Genomic DNA, 24,216 nt, shown 5'->3' on the forward strand with positions numbered 1-24,216 from the left:
AACTAAGCTATGTTAGCTGTTAGCAGATTCTATCATTATTTATAAGGGTGGTATGTGATCCAAATTTTTATGACTTTCTTTCTTCTATGGAACATAAAAGGTGCATTTTTAAAGAATTTCTTGGCTTCTTTTACAATATAATGTAAGCGTATGATGATTAAGCTCTCAAAAGACCACAGAATTTCATAAAAATTGTCCATATGACTCATGCACTATATCCTAAGTCATACCATAGATTTGTTTGATGAACAAACCAAAGTTGTTATTCTATTAAACTCTTCAGTAGGCATGTCTGATTCATGAATTAAGGCCTATTCACACAATAATTAAAATGATAAAGTTCCATATGATAATTATAATGTTTATGACACACAGTCACTGGAATCACTTCAGCTATTTTTTTCAACTTGTAAGTAATAAAAACATAGACAGCCAATCAGAACCACTCAATTTTAAAGAGCTCAAGCATTTAAAGCAACAGACTAATGTTTACTGATGTAGACACTAATCTAGATAACTTCATAGTTAATATTCTTGGTGTGAACGGACCACCATAAAATCAAAACGGACAATTCTTATTTATTTTATTTTATTTTAATGCAATATTGCAGTGTTAATCATAAATGATTCATCCATGCACAACATTATTTTAAAAAATTCTGTCAATTCGTTTAAATCAGTTCCCTAATGACAAAATTAAATAATTTTTTTCTCATTTAAGGAATGGTTTCGCCTGGATATACAAATATATAGGGAAGCAAGATGATCGCAACTTCCATTTAATGTAGACTTTGATCTGTCTTATGAGTTTGATCTTTGCAATTAATTTGTTGATCTTGTTCACAAAACCAATTTGAACGATTTGTGTACAAATCAGACTGATTCGATTCTTGAATTCTATCCGATTCAGTGAACCAGTCATAAAGGCTGACTAGAGGGAAAGATTTTAATGAATAACTATTTAAAATATAGTCTATTCATGACTAAATGATTATTTGTATTGCTTCAGAAGAAGCACACGAGTCCTGTGAAGTACTTTTACAGTGCTTTTGGTCTCTTTTTTCTTTGACATTGAAAGCTCCATTACCAATATGTTCAAAATCGATCCTTTTAGGTTCCACAAAGTCATGCAAAGTTTGTGGGAGTAAATGATGACAGAATTTTCATTTGTAAGTGAAGTACTCATTGAAAACATCAAAAATATTCCTTATAGTCCATATTCCTATAGGTTATATGGCTGATGGTCTGTTACCTCATCAGTGTAGCACCTGCTCCCTTATAAAGTCCCCTGAGTCCTCGGGTCTTAAGTAGCTCCAGGGTAATACGGGTCGCTGAGGGTCGAGGAGGGGTGTTGGTGCCTGGCTGTGCTGCTCGAGAGGCAACCAGCGAGGGGGTCGGACCAGCGGCAGAAGCAGAGGCAGAGGCAGTGACAGTCCGCTGAGCAGCTTGTAAAGAGTAAAGTGAAGAGGTTACAACTCATATCTTCAATATCATCTTTATATTGTATCTTGTAGTGTAATTAAAACTGGAGCTGCTGCTCGGTGGACACCATTCTACTCAAACAGCTTATTTCTGGCTAACCTTTGTACTTAGTAAGGCATCCTAAGATAGAGACCTACATAACTTGGATGACACTCACGGGAGAATAATAAACACACTTACCCAACCTTCCAGCATCCTGTAGTTGTATTTTTAGCATTTCCATGGGGGTGGTGACTACCACCTGACAGGTTCCGGCTCCACAGCCCGCAAGGATTTCCCCCCACAGAGCTAATTTTCTGTGGGTGATAGATACAATGACAGATGGGGCAGATGAGAGCATGATCATTATTGCATTTACCAAAGAAATAATTGCTTAGATTAGTCAGCTGGTGACCTAAATGCCTCTATGGAATAGCTTACAGATAATGTTGTCTAATAGGTTCTTTGTTAAGAACCATGATAAAAACAGTCGCCTGCACTGTTTTCCTAACACCGCTGCTGAATCCACAGACTCTACCGAGCCAGTTCTTTTCAGCAGAAACACAAGAAACATCCAGCACAACCAGCGCAGTCCGAGTCTCAAACTATTTACTCTAATTAGCCAATTTATTTGAGTGAATCAGAAACATACAGTGCAACCAGTGAGGTTCGATTTTTAAACAATGACTCTAATGAGCTGATTCATTTTAGTGAATCAGTAACATACAGCAGAACCAGAGCGGTCCGATTCCTAAACAATGACTCTAATGAGCTGATTCATTTTAGTGAATCAGTAACATACACAACCAGAGCGGTCCGATTCCTAAACAATGACTCTAATGAGCTGATTCATTTTAGTGAATCAGTAACATACAACAGAACCAGAGCGGTCCGATTCCTAAACAATGACTCTAATGAGCTGATTCATTTTAGTGAATCAGTAACATACAGCACAACCAGAGCGGTCCGATTCCTAAACAATGACTCTAATGAGCTGATTCATTTTAGTGAATCAGTAACATACAGCACAACCAGAGCGGTCCGATTCCTAAACAATGACTCTAATGAGCTGATTTATTTTAGTGAATCAGTAACATACAGCAGAACCAGAGCGGTCCGATTCCTAAACAATGACTCTAATGAGCTGATTCATTTTAGTGAATCAGTAACATACAACACAACCAGAGCGGTCCGATTCTAAACAATGACTCTAATGAGCTGATTCATTTTAGTGAATCAGTAACATACAGCACAAACATACAGCAGAACCAGAGTGGTCTGATTCCTAAACAATGACTCTAATGAGCTGATTCATTTTAGTGAATCAGTAACATACAGCACAACCAGAGCGGTCTGATTCCTAAACAATGACTCTAATGAGCTGATTCATTTTAGTGAATCAGTAACATACAGCAGAACCAGAGCGGTCCGATTCCTGAACAATGACTCTAATGAGCTGATTCATTTTAGTGAATCAGTAATATACAGCACAACCAGAGCGGTCCGATTCCTAAACAATGACTCTAATGAGCTGACTCGTTGTAGTGAATCAAAAACATACAGTACAACCAGAGCCATTGTGTTCTACAGTAAAATGAAAGTCATACAGGTTTAGAACAACATGAAAGTAAGTAAATGATGACAGAATGTTCATTTTTAGGTGTATTATTCCTTTGATTCCAATGTGACCATTCTTTTCAGTGAATCAGAAACTAGTGCGGTCCGATTCACAAATGAATTAACCAATACTTTTAGTAGAACAAACACATACTGCTTTCAACTAACTGTGAGGTTTAAATCAATATAGCTTTTTTAGACAAATATCATATGTGGGAATGTTGCGGAAACCTGTTTGAAACAGTCATTATTGTGTGTATGGGTGGAGGGGGGAACTATTGGGAGAGTAACCCCTATCATAAAAATAACTGTATAAGAAGGACGTAAGAACTGTTGTGATGCCTCTGGTGACCTGTATGTTCAATTCTTTCTTTATTTATTTAGTTTTGTTTTCCCCTTTTCTTTTCTCTCTTTTCTTTTGTATTTCAGAGTTTTGTTATAAATTGAAAAAAGAATCAGTCATTATTTTTTCAACTCCGCTAGTGCTGCAGAATTTTTTTCTTTATGTTTAAACTGTAATGAGACGCTTGCTTTTATAAATGGTTAAAATGATAATAATAATCGTGGTGGTTACCCATCTTTGGAGAGCTTCTGTCTGAAGACATCATTGGCAGCCAGTTTAATGGCTTTCTCTGGAGTGACCAGTGTCAGATTCACGGCTGCACCTAAGAGAAACACCGTAAAGTGAAATTCTGAGAACATAAACATAAGCAACATATCCCAGAACATGTAAACAATTAAAACTTTTAATATTTGAAATAACACTGTCCTCAATTTTGAGTCAGCACTAGACAAGAAAAGAAAGTTCATACCTCGGTACATGCCAAAGTAGCCCTCCACTTTGATCGTCTTTGCCAAACAGTCCAGCCTTCATAACAAGACAGAAATGTTCAACATGATTAATTAAATACTCCAATCTGGTTGTGAAATATGCTAATTGAAATGTAATGAAATTTACAATTTATTATAAACTACCCCTAACAAATGCATTGTAAAGTTGTATTTCTTATTAATGTTTGGTAACAACTAGAAATAAATTCTCTTAAACTCCCAAACCAAAATGTTCTCTATGTCTGTGTATAATGAACAGCCAAATTAGACATTTACAAAGAATTCTTAGAAGGGTGAGTAATGTGCGGAAGAAAGAGCTTAAAACATAGCAGCCTGTCTCTTGCCCACAAACCACTTGGGTATTTCGCTTGTTACATAAGTGTACAAAGAAGACAAGGGCTCTTTACGCACCATCACTACAAAGAGTACTTCTCTTCATCTCAGTGGTATCACACATGCATAAAGATATCTTAGAGCAAGCTACTTAAAAAGGGATGAAAAAACATTTGGGAGCGTGAACAGATCAAAGATGCAAAAGCATGCGACTCAAGTTGTTTTGCATCTTCTGAGTCATTCAGTAAAATCCAAACAAAAGTCCTCCGCCCAGAGTAAATCACTAACACGTGCTGCGTTTGCAATTCACTTTATTTCAGTGAAACCATAAGCAGTTGTTCTTTAGATTCAGAAATGTTTTTCAAAAATAAGTATACACAGGGCCATAAGAACTTTTTGTGCAATTCAAAGGTTCCACGAATGTTAAAAAGGATCTTAATGCAACCACAGATTCCAATTGAGAACCTTTATTTTTAAAGTGTAACAATCAAATCAAAAGACCCCAAAACAAAGTGGGGGATACGCAATGCAACATAGTTATTGGACCTCATAAAGATGTTGAACTCACATTCCACTATAAACGCGAGCACCCTGCTGGTTTTGGAGGCGGGTCTTGGCCAGATCAATGGGAAACACGCAGGTCACGCCCACCAGTCCAGCCACACCCCCATTAATCAGCTTAGCAGGGAGGCTGTGAACACCAGGAAACAAACATGCACATGCAGGACAAAAACCACACACAAAAACAGGTCAATATAACGGCTTAGATTCTCAGATGGTATATCCGACATCAGAGGAAGTGGAAAATTTACCTCACTTTCTTCTCGGCCATTTTGGCCACACTTTAACTGATTTCCTCCAATTCTTCTCTCTCTGCTGCAAAAGTGTCAGCACAAACCGTCCACGACCCACCCGGCCAGCCTTCACACCTTCACACCTTTCCTTTTAGGATGAACAGCCACTCTTTGGTCAAAATAAATCACCTTGGAACTTGCTGTTAACCAAGACAAAAGAGAAATACAATTCAGGATATCTGTGATTCCAGAATGACTTTTTAGAATAACACACAATATTTCTGCAATAAAAATAGGCTTTCCATTGGTTGCACAATCACTGATTTTACTTTCTGAATAGTGCTTTTCTATGGTGCACAAACAGAGAACATCCTCCTTCCTAAAGTCTCTCTAATCTTGCTGCTAATGAGGTTGTGACCTCTTGAATTAATCTAGAGAAGAGAGCTAACAGGTGAGGGGCTTATCAACATGATTTCCTGTTCTTCAACACAGTATCAACTACGTTTGTAAGAAGATGCAAATATAGACATCTTATAGAAAATCTTATGCCAGTATATCAGTGTTTTTAGTTTTCTAGAGTAGATGAATGTAAAGTATTGTAAACTTTATTTGAGTAGTAAAGGAAAGGAAATCTCTATATCTTCCTGTAATTTTTTATAAAAGCTTCTAGTAGTTAATGTTGGTTACTGCATTGACGAACGTTAACTAACAATGAACAGTAAATTGGATACATTTTTTACAGTATTCATTATTTTGATTTGATTTATTATTATCTCTGTTAACATTAGATAATAAATAATCATGTTCATGTTGTCTTGGTTCCATTAAATTATACTAACATACACAACTTTTGATTTTAATAATGTACTATGTTACTATTAACATTGACTAAAATGATTAAATGCTGTATAAGTATTTTGATTGTTAGTTCATGTTAAATAATATTAACGTAAGTAAATGGAGCCTTATTGTAAAGTTACAATATTTAATCATTTAAATATTCTCACAATTAATAAGGTGTCAAACTGCAAACATAACAATTACAGAAAAGAATTTGAAGTTTAAAATAGTTTTGAATGGAAGTCAAACCACTGAAGCCACTTGAAATTTTGTCAGCTACTCATTACTGCAGGGATAATTGCAGGATTTCTTTATACTTTCTCATTGTGTCATTCTTTTTCTTTCTTTCTCTTTTCCCTCACTTGCCCTAAAGTCCCCCTCTCATAACCTTACTCTCGTGTATGGTTCCATTAACTCTCACCTCATTTGGGGTACCATTCTCTCTTTTTCTCCGGCATACTCACATCCTCCCTTTTCTCTGTCCCTCTCTCTTCCTCTCGCTCTGTCTTTTCTGGAGCCCAGTGGCATTCTGAGCATGCCTTTCTCTTCAGCACTGCTTTCTTTCAACCCTGCTCTATTCATACCCCTCCACTGCCAAAACACAGACAACTGAGATCTGGCCCCCCTCCTCATCCTAAAGCACTCCCTCTCTAAGACTTTTTACAACTACCCCAAACAGATCCCCCCTCACGCAAGCCTGCATATTTGACCAGTTCACAAGTTTGAGAGAATGATTATCATGTTCTTACCTCTGTCAGTGCATTGACCGGTCGGATCAAGCCGTCCACTTCCCCCTCTGCACGCTGACAATGTGTGCAGCAGCCGTAGTCAGGCACAAGAGATCCGACAGAGCCAGCCGCCACTCAGGGGCCGTTGCACAAACACAAGCATTGTCCCTCTATGCTTAAGTCCCTCCCTCTTGTGGCGACTCCCAGTGACATAGACAGGGAATGAACAGCTTTCCACTAATGAAACTTGACACACATTCACACATATACATACAAACACAAGCATGCACATTGCATTACACAACTTCATCTCAAATTACAAAAAAAGAACCACATTAACATTATTATATTACAAATACATTTTAAAATTATGCTTTTAAAGTTTCACATATTAATATACACTTCATCCATATCTGCTACATCCACTGGACAGTTGTGGCTACCAAATAATTATTGATGATCATAATGAAAATAAATTGCCAAAATGTCATAATTCACATAAAAAATAGTATAGTCTTTTTTTTTTTATAAAATGAAAAATCATTATTATTCACCACAACAAATAATAATCTGTGCATATGCTACTGTTTGGGAACAACATTTTTCAATTATTCATATGAAGTTCTTGTAAACTGAAAAATAGAAAGTAAATCTTATGATATATTAACAAATGATTTAACAAAAATGATTAACAGACAGACAGACAGAGAGACAGACAGACAGACAGACAGACAGACAGACAGACAGATAGATAGATAGATAGATAGATAGATAGATAGATAGATAGATAGATAGATAGATAGATAGATAGGCACACCGACAGTGTGCGATACGTGTCAACAGGGGGCGCTGGATCCTTATATTGAACACCAATTTGTTATTAAAATCATTACGATTAGTCAAATGGTACTAGTCATAAAAACTCTGATGTTTAAAAAATAATAATTCGATCTCAGGTCTTATGTCACTTTATTTTTATAATCACTATGCCAACAACACTGTTTAAAAACAACTCTAGCGCAGTAAATTACAGTGCTAATCGACTTTTGTGGATATCAAACAACAGCCACAACAGAGCCAATAAACGACTTCATTTCTTATTTTAATGCTACTTCAATTAAACGTTTAATCAAACAAATATTTTATGACAGAAAAACCACTAATTAAACACAAAATGTCAGTGTAATGTATTTTCATCCTATCTGTCGTTCACATCTAGATCAATCGCGAGGATTCTCCAAATAATAACAACAGAGCAACTTCCCTTTCAACGAAATTCAAATGTGTTCATTCCCTTTAAATTAACATACCACTTCAAAAGAAGGTTACACACCTGACCGCAAAACTGACTCAGTACGATAGTTTTTCTCTCACTGTGACTCGATCAGGTCAGCTAGTTCTTAAAAGTGGATAATATTGCAAACAACAGATATCACAAAGGTTTAGTTTGATTTGTTTTGATATTTTATTTGTTTTGGTGCGCGTAAACCCCTCTCCCCGTGGCAGATGGTAGCGCCCAGCCCATCTGTTCTCCTCCTGTGAAATGCGGATTGAAACAGATTGTACGACTCTACGGGTCGCAATGGCTACTGCATCGCAAGGACAACAAGTTTTACTGTTCAGTTAAACAAGTCCTATGTGAGGAACACGCCGGACGGAATCGTCTAAGCCACACTTTTTAATGCGAGACACTCGTTGGATAACAGAAAAATGTCCCAGGGATGTGTAACTTCTGTGGAGGAGATCCAGTCTTGGTGGGAAGTCCCCGCCATAGCGCACTTCTGCTCTCTCTTCAGGACGGCGTTCAATTTACCAGACTTTGAAATCGAGGTAAATTATACCTGTACGCATTTATGCCTCCGTTTCCTTTCCGCCAGGTTCATTAAAACGAAACTAAACAAAACAAACTCAACTTGGCCTCATTTCCCAGCCACATGACTTTATGTTTGTTGCTTTAAACACTCACGCATTTAGTGAGTTAACGTTAGTAATTGTACGCCAACGCAATTCTCTGATAGTGCTACAGATAAAGTCAGTTATTTAGCGTTGGTTTATATAATAACAGAACTAAACCGTCCAGCCAGACGTCTAAGTTACCCAAAACACTGGACGTGCTGGCTGTTGTGTTTGTGATTCTTTTTTACTTCAAAATCAGATTTTATTAAAGACAAAACTTGTTTTGTATGTGGTTAGTAGTGTTTGGTTTTGTCTTTGTTTATAAACTGCGTGACTGAGTTGGGTTAACCAAGTTATATATTGTAGGCTAGACTTTATTTCGCCTCGTTGAAATTCAACAAATTGATCATATAAACGGCCTGTTCGTATTTTAGCATTAACTTTAAGGGTTTAAAGTCGTGTGTTCATTCTTGTAAGACCTGTTTTCATTCTTTCATTTTGAGATTCACGCCGCAAGTGGCGTCGAATAAGACTGACTCAAACTTTCTAGTGACTTGATTAACTGGATCACCTGGACTTGTTTTGTCGTGCTGTGTGGTTTAAGCATGGTCCTTTGTTATAAAAACAAGCCAAGTTCATGTGTTGTTCGAATTGGTCGTTGTTCCATACAGTCTGTCTGTTTTGTTTTGTTTTGTGTTATTGATTTAGTCACTTTACAATGATGCTGTAAAATTAGTCTCAAGTTGACCTACCGATGTGAATGTAAGCCAGAAACCTTTAAATTGAGTCGTTTTTACATTGACACCTCATTTTTAACATCTCCCCCTTAACTTACATTTGGAAACAACAGGGAATTTGTCACAGGCGTCAGTAAACTCGGTCCATCTCGACCCCCACATGTGTGAAACGTGCTGGTCTCTGGCTTTGTTATTGCAGGAGGGATTGGAGGTGCTGATCACCGCGTGATACTTCCAGAAAAAAAGTTAACTGGCGTGATCAATTAGGAATTGCACACTAGAGATCAACAGATACTGCCCTGTTTATGGCAGATTATTTTATGAGAGATTGTTATAAGTGTCTGTTATGCAGAAATGAATTTTAATTGTTTTTTTATTTGTTTTTATTTTTATTTTTATTATTATTATAACAACACCAATTATTAGTGTTTAATAATAATAATAATAATTGAATTATGCGGCTGCTGATGTTAATTATAAAGATTAATTTATTTTATCCAGAATTATGTAATAACGTTTCTTGTTTAAGAATAAATTGCTATAAATTATTCAAACAGTACTTTTAAATAAGTTGCTTTGCCTGTAGGTGCTATATTTCAGAGACGAATGATGATCAGTAGATTATTGTAAAAAAAAAATAAATAAAAAAACACCTAGCCAATTATCGGTTTCTAATTGTTATATTGGATGATTGTTTTGGGTCATGTTTGATTTTTTTATTTTTTTGGGTCATGTTTGATTTTTTTTTTTTTTGCAACATCCATCTTCCTGCATAAGTTTACTATGTGCACAGTTTGGTAATCTTATTTAATGCAGTGATCGCAGATTACAGGCAGCGTGTGTCAATGCAGTGTCAAAGGATTTACATTCAGAGGGTGGGAGTCTGTGTCAGGCGCAAGTCATTGACCGTTTCGCGATTCATCCTTGCATCCTAATTGCATTCAGTGTAGGTGTCCAAGGTCATTCAGCACAAAAGCTCTCAGTCCCACTTCAGTATCCTGGTAACTTCGCAGCCGTGCGTGAATGGGACTGTGAATAATCCAATCGTTTGCTTTAATCTTGTGATTGAGACGTTTTTCAAGTCATCCCTCACATTGCGCCAGTCCTCTATTATAATCTCAATTGTCCCAATGCTTATTAGTGTTGGAGTGGCTGTTGAACACGGTAAGGATTCTGTTGTCTTTGCATTACCGCAGAAGGTTGAACATGTTTTGTCATTGTAAATTCTTGAGTTGCAAGTGCAAAAATGTTGAATTTAACTTTTTTTCTTGCATCCACTTTGTGTCTTTGGATGACTGTCAAACTTTGTCATCTCATTTGCGTGAGCCAGTCAACACAAGTTGATGGGAATGTAATCAAAGCAGATTTCCCAGCAACTCGTTCAAAGATGATTTGGTGATGCATCGGCTTAGCTGATATTTTCATTTACCTCACCTGTTGGTTTTCAACCCTTGTTAATCTTATCCAGGGCCATGTCTAAAAAAAGCAGGTGGATAGTTCGGTAAATAGATTGCAAATCCAGTTGTAAGAGGATATACAATGTCTTTTACGTAGGAGAAAGCCTACCCTATAAGGTGGCGGTATGACTGGCTGTTTGAACAGATTTACTTTGCACATTGATTTTTTTTTTTTCATTCACCTGATTTGTCATGTACCTCTTAACAATCTCACCTGTTGAATATTTGTTTGTCACTTCAATCAAACTTTGACTTCTGAACATTTTATAATAATTATAAACAGGGAAAAGCAAAGTCAAAAATCTTGTTTTATTAAATAATCTTGCTTTATTTTGCCACAATAAGGCTGAAAACCACTGAAAGATTGAATTTGCTGATGAGTGTCACAAGCTTTGTGTGTCGAACACCGTGGATATTACAAAGGCAATGATCCAGTGTGAAGTTTAAGGTGTTGGCCAGCTCCTTTTCTTCTCAGGATCTGTTCCGGGGGCCGACAATGGAGATTCTTCTTGGCAAGCTGACAAAACGGCTCCTTGCACATTGTTCCTTGGTTACACTTCACAGTCGCGCTTCATATCTCTGCCCTAGATGAGAGAAGGGCTCGGCAGGAAGAGGCCTTATTCGCTTGGGCTCTCTCCGTGCTCTTTGTCTGTGTGAAGCACGCTTGATTTCCTGGCAGTGTGGCTGTGAAACGAGCCCTGAAATCCCACCGCCTCAGAGCTGAGGGAGGCCGAGTCCTTCAGGATGTCCCCCCTCACCCCTCATACACAAACACAGCCAGAGGACAGAGCCAGCCGACTCTACACAGAGGATGAGAGTTGGTGTTTTGTTGCTTGTCTGTTTTCATATGTCTTCATTATCAGTTTGATGGTGTCTAGAGAGTGGGTGGATAATTGATCTGTGAGCATTTGTTCCAAGTGTTTGCCTCTGCAAAAGATCGGGACTTAATTTATTTTTTGAATTGATTATATTTGGTGGGCAAGTCAGAAATGTGGGGAGCTGGAGAAAGACAAGCGCATTGAGCTGATTACTCAAATTTCTCATTTTAGGGAACCAACATCACAAGCACTCTTCAATTGTGTAAGAATTGACTGTGGTTGCGATCATTCGATCCTTTTAGTAGATTTGCAGCCATTTCCATTTCTCCTAAACCAGATGCCAGTTTGTCGACTTTTTTTGTTGACATTTTTGCACTACTTTTCAAAAGTTTGGGATTGGTAAGAATTTTATTTGATCAGAAATACAGTAAAAAATTAAATAAAATAAAATGTTACATATTACGATTTAAAATTCCGTTAATGCAAAGGTGAATTTTCTGCATAATTTCTCCAGTCTTCAGTGTCACGTGATCCTTCAGAAATCAGTCTAATATGCTGATTTGCTGCTCAATAAACATTTTAACGTTATCATCATTCATCAATGTTGAAAACTGTTGTGCTGAATTTTTTTTTTTTTTTAAACAATTTTTCTCCAAAATTCTTTGAAACTGAAAGATAAAGCAGCATTTATTTGAAATAAAAATATTTTGTAATGTTATGTCTTCATTTATCATTTTAATGTTTCTTTGAATGAAAGTATTAATTTCTTCAAACTAAACAATCTTACTGACACCAAACATCTGGGTAAATGAAATAGTCGCAACTAATAAGTAGTCATATTTTAAGGAAATAGTGATAAAGACAAAGTTTTAATTACAAGAAACAAAGCCACTTTGTGTAAAAAAGGCTCAATTATGAGAGTCACACTCTTTAATTATAAAGTCACATTAGATATAAAGTTGCAAGTTCTTGTAATTGCAACTTTATATCTCACAAAGTTACAGTTTTTTATATAGAGTTGGTAATGGTAATCCATGTCTATTATTCATTATATTTTTTGTTGTTGAAGATTTGCAAGGATTACATTTTTACAGGGTTTGATGCAGTCATCCTTGTAATTGACTTTTCATTTGATCCTCTTGTGGCTGGACTCATTTTGCACAGGTTTGCTAGTTGTTTCTCTGTCTTTTCTAATGAGAATCTGTGACCGAGCGAGTTTATAATTCAGACTAATTAACGCTTGTCTCTGTCAGAGATCACATAGGCCATTGTGCAAGATCTCATTAAGCCTTTGTCAAGCTCTGACGTAGCTCTTCCACATGTTCGCTGACAACTGTTTGTCTCATCCATGATCTTTACATGGCAGAATTTTCTCAGTGTCTTCTCAGTGGATTATAACAGACTCCCTCCCTTTCATCTTCCTCATCTCACCTTCAGCTCTGGGTACAAGTGCCCCCTTATGCTCTTTCCTCCACCCAACTTGGGGTTGTGTGTTCTGCCAATGTTGAATAGAGCCTCATTCACGTTCCTCCTCGCACACTGCTGCTCCATCATTGGCCCTGGCATGAGCATGACTAAATCACAGATGGTGGCTTTCTTTGCCTCTCCCCCCGGAGAGCCGAGATGGTCGTAACTGGGTGCTGGTGTTCGTCTGGGGCACCTTTTCTTTAGGGCCTCGCGGTGCTTGATTGTAAAGGGAGATTTAATCTCAATGGGGCCTGGCGGAGCGGGAGCCGACAACAGCTCTTGTTTTGAAAAGCAGATGGATTAAGATGAGGAAAATGGATTTGTGTCAGGAGGATCTGTAGTGCGCTCTCGTTTTGCTCCAACACCGGGTGCCGATTGAGAAGGATGGCCGTGAGCGTGTATGCGCGTGCATGTGTGAAGCCTGTGTTGAATTAGCAGCTTTGATGTGTGAGCCGAGGGCTCATCCTCAGTAGAGCTCCTGTGGTTTTGAGGAGGAGGAAGTGAGCTCTGGCTGTGGGATTTGCACCATCAATAACTGATGGGTCATCAGGCCTTGTTTCAGACCCCAGATGCTGTGGCTTGAAAAGGGCCGCTCTCACCCACCTTCATTCTGGATGTTTTAAACAATCTACTCCAGTCAACCAGATGAGAAGACTTTCAAGCATTCTTAACTGTATCACTGTTAATTAGTTTGCCAAGACACCTTCTTGTCCCGCACTGTTTGCAATGTGAATGATTTGTGGTCTTTTGTCATTATCATTTGTGATAATGATCTTTATTTGACCCTCTAACTCTAGCACTCTGTTCTAATTTTATTTGATCTGTCTTCTTTTTATTTTAAAAAACAAACACACATTTGACCCTCTATAAATTGTATATTTATTCTCTAACTGCTAGCTTTTCTTGTAAAACTAACACTAGCTTTTTTCCCCCTATTCTATCTACTTGTTTCTTATAAAATAAATAAATAAATAAAATAAAAAAACACTAGGTTTCTTTTTTATATATTCTATCTACTCGTTTTCTTTATAAAAAAAAAAGACTTGTAATAGCACTTGCATGTTGTTGCTCTTTTGTTGGTTTTGATTGCTTCTAATGTCCTCATTTGTAAGTCGCTTTGGATAAAAGCGTCTGCTAAATGACTAAATGTAAATGAATGATATCTGTAAGTCTTCAGACTTAAGATTTTTGCCATTGTGATCAGTTGTTCAAAAGTTTTGAAGTCAAGGAATAAAAAAGTAATACTTTTATTCAGTTAGGACACATTAAATTTTTATAGTGTCGGTAAAACATTTATAATGTTGAGATTTCCTTTACAATTAAAAGGTGTTCATTAATGCTTTGTATTCATCAAAGAATCCTTTAAAAATATGAATATGAAAAATGTGAATTTTTCATCATTCATAGAAATGTGTCTTGAGCAGCACATCATTATATTAGAGTGATTTTTGAAGGATCATGTGACACTGAAGACTGGAGTAATGATGCTGTAAATTCAGCCTGGCCATCACAGGAATAAATTACATTTTAAAGTGAATTAAAATAGTTTTTTTTAACATTTTAATATTTTACAATATTACTGTTTTAATGTATTTTTGATCAAACAAATGACAATCTTATGACTCCAAACTTCTGCTAACATCTTTATTTTCTGAAATACTAGACAGATTTATCAGCATCTCTGATTCCAACAATGGGGCCTTAAACCGCTCATAACACCTTGGCAACTGCATAACAACCACCTAGCATCATGGCGTCAAGTTTTGCATTAACTTTGCATTCTTCGTGTGCTAAATAATGACCTCATGCAACAGTGAATCCATCATATGTGCACAACACTTCTGCCTTAACCACCGTATCCATCCACATTGTGATCACCAACTCCCCTCCCCCACCTCTGATTGACAGGCGAGGGCAGAAGTAAATGTATCAGATGGTTCCACATGGGGTACGGGTGGAGGGGTTTGTACTCTGTGGTGTTTGTTTCAGGCAGCTCCATTGTTGAAGCGCCCCATGGCTCCCAGTGTCTGTCTCCAGTTTGAGGCTGCTGCTCCACACGCTGTTGCTTGTTTGTGTTTCGTCTGGGATGAAATCGAAGCCCCCATTGTGATCCTAGTTTGTCGGGTTGTGTGTTAACCCGCTTAGAGTGTGACTGTCAGGTGTTCCTCAGAGCGACGTGCTGTTTTTTTTGCTCGTGGCAGCATGATGCAAGAACCTGCTGGGAGCTCGTAAGAGCACGATGGGAAATCTGATGTTTAGTGTGTCATTGGGGATTGCAGTTCTCTCCCCGCAGACAGTTGAGTAGGTGGGGGTGGCAGCGATGGGGGCTCCAGCGGGAATGTCACCCTGCAGGATGGAGTTGGATGGTGGGGGAGGCTGCGCGCATGAGACGTGAGGGACCCTCAGCCTACAGCGGAGGTGGCAGAGAGAGAGCGTGTATGTGTGTATTTTGGAGGGGTGTGCTGGGGGGTGTCGATGTGCTTTGAGAGGCGAGTTTGTAACAATGGCCCAGCTAGACCCACTCATCTGCTCTTGGGAACAGTTGTTTGGAGAGAAGCCATGGTTGTCTTGTCTGTTATGCTTATGGTAATGTTTCCTGGTTGTGCTCACATCACGACACACTCTGTTCACTGATGTTAAAAATAGCCAATGTCAGTTTGCTCTGACCTCTTTTTCAGACCAACTCAACCTGAACTCTGAAATTGGACTTTCTTCTTGGTCTTTCTATGCTATAAACAATCAACCCTGTCTTATTTTGAGTATTAGCCTACTACTACATGCTTGAAAAGTAAAAGTGAAAGTGACATGTGGCCAAGTATGGTTACCCATACTCGGAATTTGTGCTCTGCATTTAACCCATCCTAAGTGCACACACACAGCAGTGAACACACACCCGGAGCAGTGGGCGGCCATTTATGTTGCGGCGCCCGGGAAGCAGTTGGGGGTTCGGTGCCTTGCTCAAGGGTCTCACCTCAGTCGTGGTATTGAAGGTGGAAGAGAGTGCTGTACATTCACTCCCCCCACCTACAATTCCTGCCGGACCTGAGACTCAAACTCGCAACCTTTGAGTTACGAGTCCGACTCTCTAACCATTAGGCCACGACTGCCCCCTTGGCTTACAACTAGTTGCTAGTAAATGTAGCTTAATTCATACCTACTTTGCATACATTTGGGTTGACGCTTTGGGTCCAAAAGTCAGACTTGAGTCACACCTAAATTCAGACTAAACTTGGACTCATAAGCAACTGACAAATTAACTTGAATTACGTTTAGGCCTACAATGAGAAATATTTTATCTGTGTGTATATAGTGGAACTGTTTAGATAAGCAAGTCTCTTCTATAGTCTGTGTTATGGAAAAAAAACTAATTTTAATGAGTGGTATTTAAAGACGAAATAAGATTTTTAATGTTATGCTTTTTCATATTAATTCCCCATCCTTTGAATGTTGATTATTAATTTTAAAAGAAATGTTATTAATATAAAATTGTCAAATCTTTTATTTTAAAACTTCTAATATAAAAAAACCCCATTTGTATTATACAATGTTTAATTTTTTTTTTAAACTTATTTATTAATTTTTTAAATTATGATTTTTACTTTATTGACAAGGCATGGTTTAATCTGACATTTGTTTAGCAGGAATACTTTAATAAACAGCGAATATTGTGACATTCTTTCAAACTTATGCTGCCACTGTAAGTAATTTTGATAAGACTTATTTTTGTTCTGTGTTCATAAGTGTCATTGTGTATGTGTTAAGTCCCAATGCTCTGTTTTGTTTTACTTTTCCTGGCAAACTAGTCCTGTTTTAATGGTCCATACATAATCACATTATTGCACCTGGTGGTATAGGCTAATATCCTGTTCAAAATGTTGGCAACAAGACCACCAAGTGGAGGCCACGCTAGAGACTTGAGAATATGGGGAGGCCATTGTGAGGGGAGGTTTCCTAGAGTTAATGATCCCTATTCAGTCGTCTGTGCAATGATCCCAAACCCTGGATGTGTCTGGCCACCCACCCATGGCCACCTGTTGCACCTGGCCCTGACATTGAGTCGGGTGGCCCAGCTCTGCCGTTTAAGCTACCCTGCTCTTGACCCTTTGTAAAATTTGACTGGTGGGTGGTATGACCAAAATATTATTGAAATTGAACCCAAAAATATTTAGCATTTTACACAACCATATAATAATGCCTAGTTATAAATTTAGTATTTAAAAAGTTAAAGCTACATAATTTAATCTGATTATTTTGTGATTTATTTATTTTATTTTATTTGAATTAAATAACTCCTTAGTTACAAATAGAAGACATTAAAAAAGTAATACATTTATAATTTCACTGGATGAGCCATAATTAATGTAAAAGTATACAGTATATATTGTACTTGCAGTAGAAAGGGTAAATAGCTAGGGTTGTCATAGGACAGAATGTCTTGAAGAGTAAGTGGTAACAATGCACTCACTGTTGACTTGGTTATTTGGGCAGCAACTTTATGCATGGTTAAGTTCTTGGGAAGAGAGGAACAATACCTTATCTGGATTGTATCGCTCCACTGTACGTTATCCTCAACCACCAGTCCAGTCCAGCATTGCTCATCAGAATCTGTTGCACTGCAAAAAGTTATATAAGAAGAAAGTCTAAGTTATTTTAAGATCCACAGTTAGATTGTAAAAGTTTTACTTCATAATGTTGCTGTACGGTTATGTAGGTTGAAAGTGTGCTATCAAGAGATACGGTTCAGGGAGTGGGGTGGACATTATACAGATAGAGGAACGTTCACTGTCTTCCTGTTGCTCCCTTACCCAACAAAAGCTGTTAATTGTCCGAATACCATCTGTAGAGTTTCTGGTGTGCACCAAGGACTGATAGTGGGTGCGGCTCAGTTTTGCCAAAGCTGTCATGGCAGATACACAAACCTTTATCAGTGACGTTCAGTTAGCTCTGAGACTACTGAAAAGTTCATTTAAAAATTAGGTTGTATATTTTAATCGGTGTCACTTCAAACATTCCTGAACTACAGATGTCATATAACCTACCATGTCAGCCATGTTAAAGATTTGCTTGAACTATTAAAGGCATAGTCTATTCTTAAGTTTTCCTCTATTCTTAAAAATAGTGCTGGGCGGTATGACCAAAAATTTATATCACTGTATTTTTCTAAATTATACCGGTTTCACGGTATATGACGGTATTATTATTTTTTTCATGCATGATTGGGTGTTAACCACATTTTCTACTGACTGAGAGAGTAAAAACTGCAGTAGATTGACTTAGAAGAATGCCCTATTTTACTGTCATGATGAGCGAATATTGTAGAAAAATTCCACACTAAATAGTGACTAAACACGACTCCTTAATGCATGTTAACCAGGAGTCACTCATTTATAATCGTGACATCATCTGATAAAATCAACATGCATCTAACGTTACACTAAAGAGCGGCTATGCGGTGGTTTTGACTATTACTTTTTTGTCTGATACAGTGCACTGCCTGCGTCTGAGTGACAAACTAAAAAAACAACAACAAAGAAAGTGCATAATATTAACAGATGAACTATAATGCTCATATTTATAATTCCAAACAGTCAGTTAGCAGCAGGTGCTTGGAAACGCTGTTTTGTACTCATTTACTGATGAGTCTGCTGCGGTACGGCCAGCTGAATGCGGTGCTTCTCTGCTGCTCACTGCACAGAACAGACGCAGAGAGAGGCAACACTGAGTCAGACCTCGCGCTCGCGGGGCAGTACTGGCGACATCTTCCAACTGAACCATAGCTAAGCTAAGCTAAGGTTTATCCAAAAATGTCGCTAGGTTTGTCAGTTTGTATATTCTATGGAAAAAAGCCGCGCTCGTGTTTGTGAGATGCGGGAGCTGATGGCAGCGGGCGGTGGATATTGTGGATGAGTTCTTCTGTGTCATCACGTTCTACTAGTTCTACAGCTTCAGAACTTTCACGCTTAGTAACACATACAGCTGTGTCCTCGCCACAATGCAATAGTGAAAAGAGACCCCTCCCAAATGAATGACACCGGTATTGTGGTATTTTTAAAAATTGATATCATAAGAAAAATAAACACTGGTATTCTGTATGAACAGGTATACCGCCCAGCACTACTTAAAAATATCACATGGGGTGAGTAAATGATGACAGAATTGTCATTGTTGGGTGAACTCTCTTTAACCTTGGACTTGACTGAAAATGTTACTCCTAATGACTCATCAAATGCGATTACTTTGGTTTCTTGCCCAACTGTGCTGTGCACTTGCCATACCTGTTTTGCTAGTTGGTTAAGAAAGAAGATTGAGGTTGGAGATCTTCAGGGAGCTGTTAAAGGAGACTTTGTGAAGGAAAGGACACGCACAACATTAATTCCCCTTCTCTGCCATCTGAGCCACTGAATGGCACTTCAAAAGCGAAGTGGGGTTGTTTTAATCCCCCGCAGTCGGCCTCAGGTTTGAAGTGTGATCAAAGTCGAGGCTGCACTGATAGATGGGCCCACTCTGGCCCTCTTACTGTCAAGGGACCAGGAAGTTTTGTAGGCGTAACGGAGGATCTGAGGGATGTGTGGAAGGCCAGAAAGGCCCATCACTCGAAGATGATCCTAGATGTTCATGACAACCCCAGACACTCAGAGTGTGAGTGAGTTTTGAAGAGATGGATACAAATAGATGAAGACATGAAGAGGTACAAAAATTTGCCCGGCCATAAGCCTTTTTGTTACGGTGGATCCATTTCACCTCTGGACTTCCTGTCCGAGCAGACTGTCTCCTTCAATAAGGAGTTTCACAGACACTTTAGAGTCTTTATTGAGTACCTGGAGGGCATAATCAATAGCTTTTAAATTTCTTCAACAATCAACCCAAAATAGTCTAATAGATTCAGCATGTTAAGCAATACCACTGACATCTTTTCCTAGAGAACAATCTAAGGACAATGCATTTTTTTCACCTTAAGCACAAACGTGTCTCATCCTGTTTTTCAAGCTCTTCCTCTGTTTTTCCTCCTGCTGACACTGGGCTCCTGGTTTCCGTACCTCTCCATAGCCAGGAGGTGTGTGAGCTGACCCTCTGTGACCCCGTTCTCTCTGCCATTTCTCTAGAGAGAAACCGCAATCTGCAGCTTGAGTGAATCTCACAATGAATGGATGGGCTGCCTCTCTCGCCCTTGAGTTAATTTTGTAGTGTCACTCTGCTCTGAAGGGGTAAAGGGGGAGGATGTTTTATATGGGAGCTGAAAAGTGCTCCCTGTTGCCTGAGGGACTGAGCGGCTCGCTGAGTCCTCGTGAAAGGAAAGCAACCGCAGTCGCTAAGCTCCTTGAGATGGACCAGTGATGGAGCACTGGCCATTTACATTTCTCGATCTCTCCCTCCCTCTTTCTTGGTGACATTGGGCATCCTGAGGAGAGAGAAGTGCATGCTGGGTCAGCCTAGCCATGGCTGTGGGCTCATGCTGTCGCTTAGCTTCTCTTCTGCTCCTTTCAGTAGGCTGGAGTTTGCAGTCCCACTTACTGCCGCTTCATAAACCCTCAATAGCTGCAACACAAAGGAAGAAGACGGGGGTCAAGGTTAAACCACAGTTCCATCTTATTCGCTTTATCAAGAACCTGGAAAATTTTTGAGTGCATTTTCAGTGCAGTTACTCTTAAGGATTTTACCATACATCCAACTTGTTTGGTGTTTTAAAGTCAGATGGTTTCCAATCATACTTTTGTACTCTTGTAGTACTCCGTTAATTCACATTGACAGTGACTTATTGCTTTTTGTATTGGTTTTATCTAATGTTTTCATAGCCTGTTCAGATGTCTAATTTGCTTTGAATTGTCATTAAGCTGAAGCTTTCATCTAGAGCAAATTGCAGTACACCAATTATTGCAAAAATCCCTTCAGAGCAAACCAGGCTGAAGTGTCTTGCCAAAGGTCATGATGGTAATAGTTTATGGATTGCCCCTTGAAGGTACTGAGCCTGGTGCCTGGATATTTCGTGACTTGGCTACGCCAGATGTTATGATGTAATGCATCAGTTTGCTTCAGGAAAAAGAACTTCTGACCAAAGCTGTGCCACCGTTGGTACTTTACCTTCACATGAATCACATTGGTGAATCACATCACAAAGTATGTTTAAATGCACTTTAAAAGTTTGATTTTAGTTGTACTAAAGCAAAGAATTGTCTTTTTGGTGACACTTTAGTTTAGGTACCAATTCTCACTTTTAACTTGTTGCTTGCATGCATATTACTAGCATATTGGCTTTTTAGTAGTCAAGTCACCTTTTATTTATATAGCGCTTTTAACAATACAGATTGTGTCAAAGCACTTAACAGTATCAAATTAGAGGATAGAGTGTCAGTAATGTCTAATGATAAGATTAAACACTCAATTTTCAGTTAAAGGCATTTCATTATTAAATTCAGAGACACTGAATTCTTCATTAACTTTGGACTTTTATTAGGACTATTAAGTAGTCCTAATAAAACACAAGTTAATGCCTTATTCTGCATGAATCACTTAATCCAACCCCATACCTAAATTTAACAACTTTACTGAAGTTTACTGAGGCAATGTCATAGTAAAAGCTAGTTAATAGTCAGAACCGGCCCCCAAACTAAAGTGTGACCATCTTTTTAAAACTGAGATTGACCAGTGATGGACAATAAATTGCTTTAGTCCAACTAACTTCAAACTTTTGAAGTGCAAGGTTGAGAACCAAGGGTGCCACAATTTGGAAAGGCTTGGAAAATTTGTTCATGTTAACACCACTAAACTAAAATGAACTATACAAGTTATCGTACTACATTTGGGCTCTGTGTTGTGTGCTTGCAATGAATGCAAAAGGTGCATTTAATCCTTTTAAATATTTGCATATTGGATTGTGTTATTTGTGCTTGGACAGATGAGGACTGTAGCTTTCCTTCACGAAACCCACTGTAGCTTAATTATTACTGTACATACTTAAATGTACTTACTGTGACCTCAACTCTATGTGCTGATTAACCAGTCAAAGTTGACCTTGGGCTAAATGTCACTAACACACAGGTGAGAAAGCAAAGACATATGAGGATGAGTAACAAACATTTATACAGGAAGTTGGGTTTATCCAAGCCAAATGGTATGTAAAGGTGCTTTGTAGTGGTGTAATCATACAGCTTAAAAGATCAAATTAAGGTGACACCACTTTCATCCAACATTCAGTGCACATTTAGAAGGTGTTTTTAACGTGGCTCTTGCAAACAAAAGAAGTTTGTCAAGTTGGTTCCTGAACTGGCTATGGTTGAGTGCCATCACTCTACAGGCAGTTCCTTGTAACGGCAATTTGTCTTTCTCTGGTTTCAGACATAATGCATAATGACAACCTTAGAAGGTAGTCAAACATGATCTGTTATTGCATCCCTTTACTTTTAGCTTTAGTAAGAGTTTTGTAACAGGATGTTATATTGTTTCGCTGAAAATGTCAAACTACCAAATGAAATTCATAAATCCACATACTACTGTGAGTGCCTCACGCTATGTGGCTTTAGTTAGCCACAACATTTTCTCATCAGTGAAAGAGTGGTATAAAAATGTCAGGCTGGGCTGTTAAAACTGATATCATTTCATCAGTTCGTAAAAGCAGCTGCTAGTTAAACTCAACCCTGCTATAATATCTAACCTCCCCTGCCTGCTGCTCTCTGTTTGATAGGAACTTGAGCAAGCACTACTGAAACAAGACCAAGACTTCCTCTCAGACCTCCTCTGCTCCCTGCTGAAAGGATGCTACCAGCGAAGAGACATCACGTAAGCACATCACCATCAGTATTTCCTGTTCCTACCTTAGTCACAATGTAACTGAAGTAGCGACAGTTCTGTTCTTCCATATTATGGCGTACATCAGAGTAAAACTGATTAATGAAAATAAATGTAGGACAAGGATATTTTAATTAAAAATTGTGACGTCAAAAAAAATTACAAAAATGAAATAAAATAAAAAAAGGCTAAACATGCATTTAGAAAATATATAATTTAAAAAAATAGAAAATAAAGCTTAGTCAGTACTTGTGGCATAATGTTGATTTCCATAAAAAGTAATTTCCACTTACCCCTCATTTTCTCTTATAAAAAAAACAAACAAAAAAAACAATAACTTTGTTTACAGTGAGGCTCTAACAATGGAAGTGAATGGGGCCAATCTGTAAACTTAAAACAATACAAATAAAATATTTAATAGTATAACCACAAGACTTAAACAGTATGACTATTAATGTGATTTTAGTGTGATAAAATTGCTTGCTAAATTAATTTCACAACCTTTTCTATGTAAAGTTTTATCTAGTTTTACAACTTTATTGCCATAAAAACATAATGCCCTAAAATGACACACAATTATTTAAACATCTTCACAGTGCAAATAGTACACACATTTTTACATAATATAAGTGTTTTTATAAAATTTAAATTTTCATATTTCTTTTAAATCCTCCTGAAAGAATTGCCCCATTCACTTCCATTGCAAGTGCCATGCTGGAACCTCTTTAATCTCTAAAGAAAACATGGGATGAAACAATTTTTTTTTTTTTTAGCTTTTAGTATTATGCAACAAATGTTGTTGATTGAGCTTAACTTGTATTTAACCTAAAATATGCCTTTATTGAGTACTGTACTGTTTTTGGTGATTTAGCAACCCTGCTCTGTGCTCTTGAAAGATCTTGCGCATGTCATTGCCCAACCCACATCCTGTGTTTGACTCGGAATCCATCTCCATCTGCATGTGACCAGTTGCCCGTAGTAGCGCTGTAGTCGTGCAGCTAGGTTACCTGCAGCAGTAGTAGGTCAAGGGACCATGGGCCCCATCCCTGTAAAGAGTTTGAGTTATTGTGTGAGTCAGTGCTGTGATGAATGACTGGCCCCTAAAGGGAGCTCCCTTCCATAGCGGTGCCTCATCAGCAGCAAAAAGAAGTCCGGTCGATGACTGGGTAGGCAAGAATGATCCCTTTCGCATACTCAGGCAGGCCGTTAACAGGACGCAGGGTTTTATTGGATTCGACAGCAACTGGCATCCAGGGGGAGGCCGTGGGGCACTGGCCTTTCACAGAAGTGCCCTTTTCATTCTACATGTGCTAAACGCCCCAGCAGAATGGGGGAGGGAGTGTTACGGATGAGAGAGAGAGGCAGAGAAAGATGGAATGGCAGGGGGCCTGCAGCTGTGAGAGAGATCGTTCTGCTTTCTCAAGATAAGCCTATTCTTTCTCTCCTTTTTCTTG

At 38.3% G+C, this 24,216-nt stretch overlaps 2 protein-coding genes across 6 annotated transcripts in view; one reads left to right on the forward strand and one right to left on the reverse strand.

The window, feature by feature from the left end:
* The window catches only part of slc25a18 (solute carrier family 25 member 18), a 43,599-nt gene that overhangs the window by 6,345 nt on the left and 13,038 nt on the right, over nucleotides 1-24,216 (reverse strand). Inside the window, exons 3-13 of one of the 5 annotated variants that reach the window (XM_058768062.1) lie at nucleotides 19,932-20,515; nucleotides 19,255-19,797; nucleotides 17,785-17,876; nucleotides 17,512-17,592; nucleotides 6,626-6,850; nucleotides 5,055-5,236; nucleotides 4,811-4,933; nucleotides 3,891-3,946; nucleotides 3,653-3,743; nucleotides 1,663-1,778; nucleotides 1,253-1,445 (exon numbers count right to left, since the gene is read on the reverse strand). In XM_058768062.1, coding sequence (XP_058624045.1) covers nucleotides 1,253-1,445; nucleotides 1,663-1,778; nucleotides 3,653-3,743; nucleotides 3,891-3,946; nucleotides 4,811-4,933; nucleotides 5,055-5,074 — 599 coding nt within the window. In that variant the 5' untranslated portion in view covers nucleotides 5,075-5,236; nucleotides 6,626-6,850; nucleotides 17,512-17,592; ... (1 more) ...; nucleotides 19,255-19,797; nucleotides 19,932-20,515. Of the gene's footprint in view, nucleotides 1-1,252; nucleotides 1,446-1,662; nucleotides 1,779-3,652; nucleotides 3,744-3,890; nucleotides 3,947-4,810; nucleotides 4,934-5,054; nucleotides 5,237-6,297; nucleotides 6,360-6,625; nucleotides 6,851-9,335; nucleotides 9,472-17,511; nucleotides 17,877-19,254; nucleotides 19,798-19,931; nucleotides 22,635-24,216 lie in introns of those variants that run through there. The other 4 variants (XM_058768064.1, XM_058768063.1, XM_058768065.1 and 1 more) reach the window with 4 other exon arrangements.
* Nucleotides 7,968-24,216, forward strand: part of LOC131534919 (chromatin remodeling regulator CECR2) — a 28,338-nt gene continuing 12,089 nt past the window's right edge. Inside the window, exons 1-2 of the mRNA XM_058768037.1 lie at nucleotides 7,968-8,434; nucleotides 22,659-22,753. Of these exons, the coding sequence (XP_058624020.1) occupies nucleotides 8,315-8,434; nucleotides 22,659-22,753 (215 nt within the window). The 5' untranslated portion in view covers nucleotides 7,968-8,314. The remainder of the gene's footprint in view (nucleotides 8,435-22,658; nucleotides 22,754-24,216) is intronic.

Source organism: Onychostoma macrolepis, chromosome 25 (genome assembly GCF_012432095.1).
Source record: "Onychostoma macrolepis isolate SWU-2019 chromosome 25, ASM1243209v1, whole genome shotgun sequence".
Lineage (NCBI taxonomy): Eukaryota > Metazoa > Chordata > Actinopteri > Cypriniformes > Cyprinidae > Onychostoma > Onychostoma macrolepis.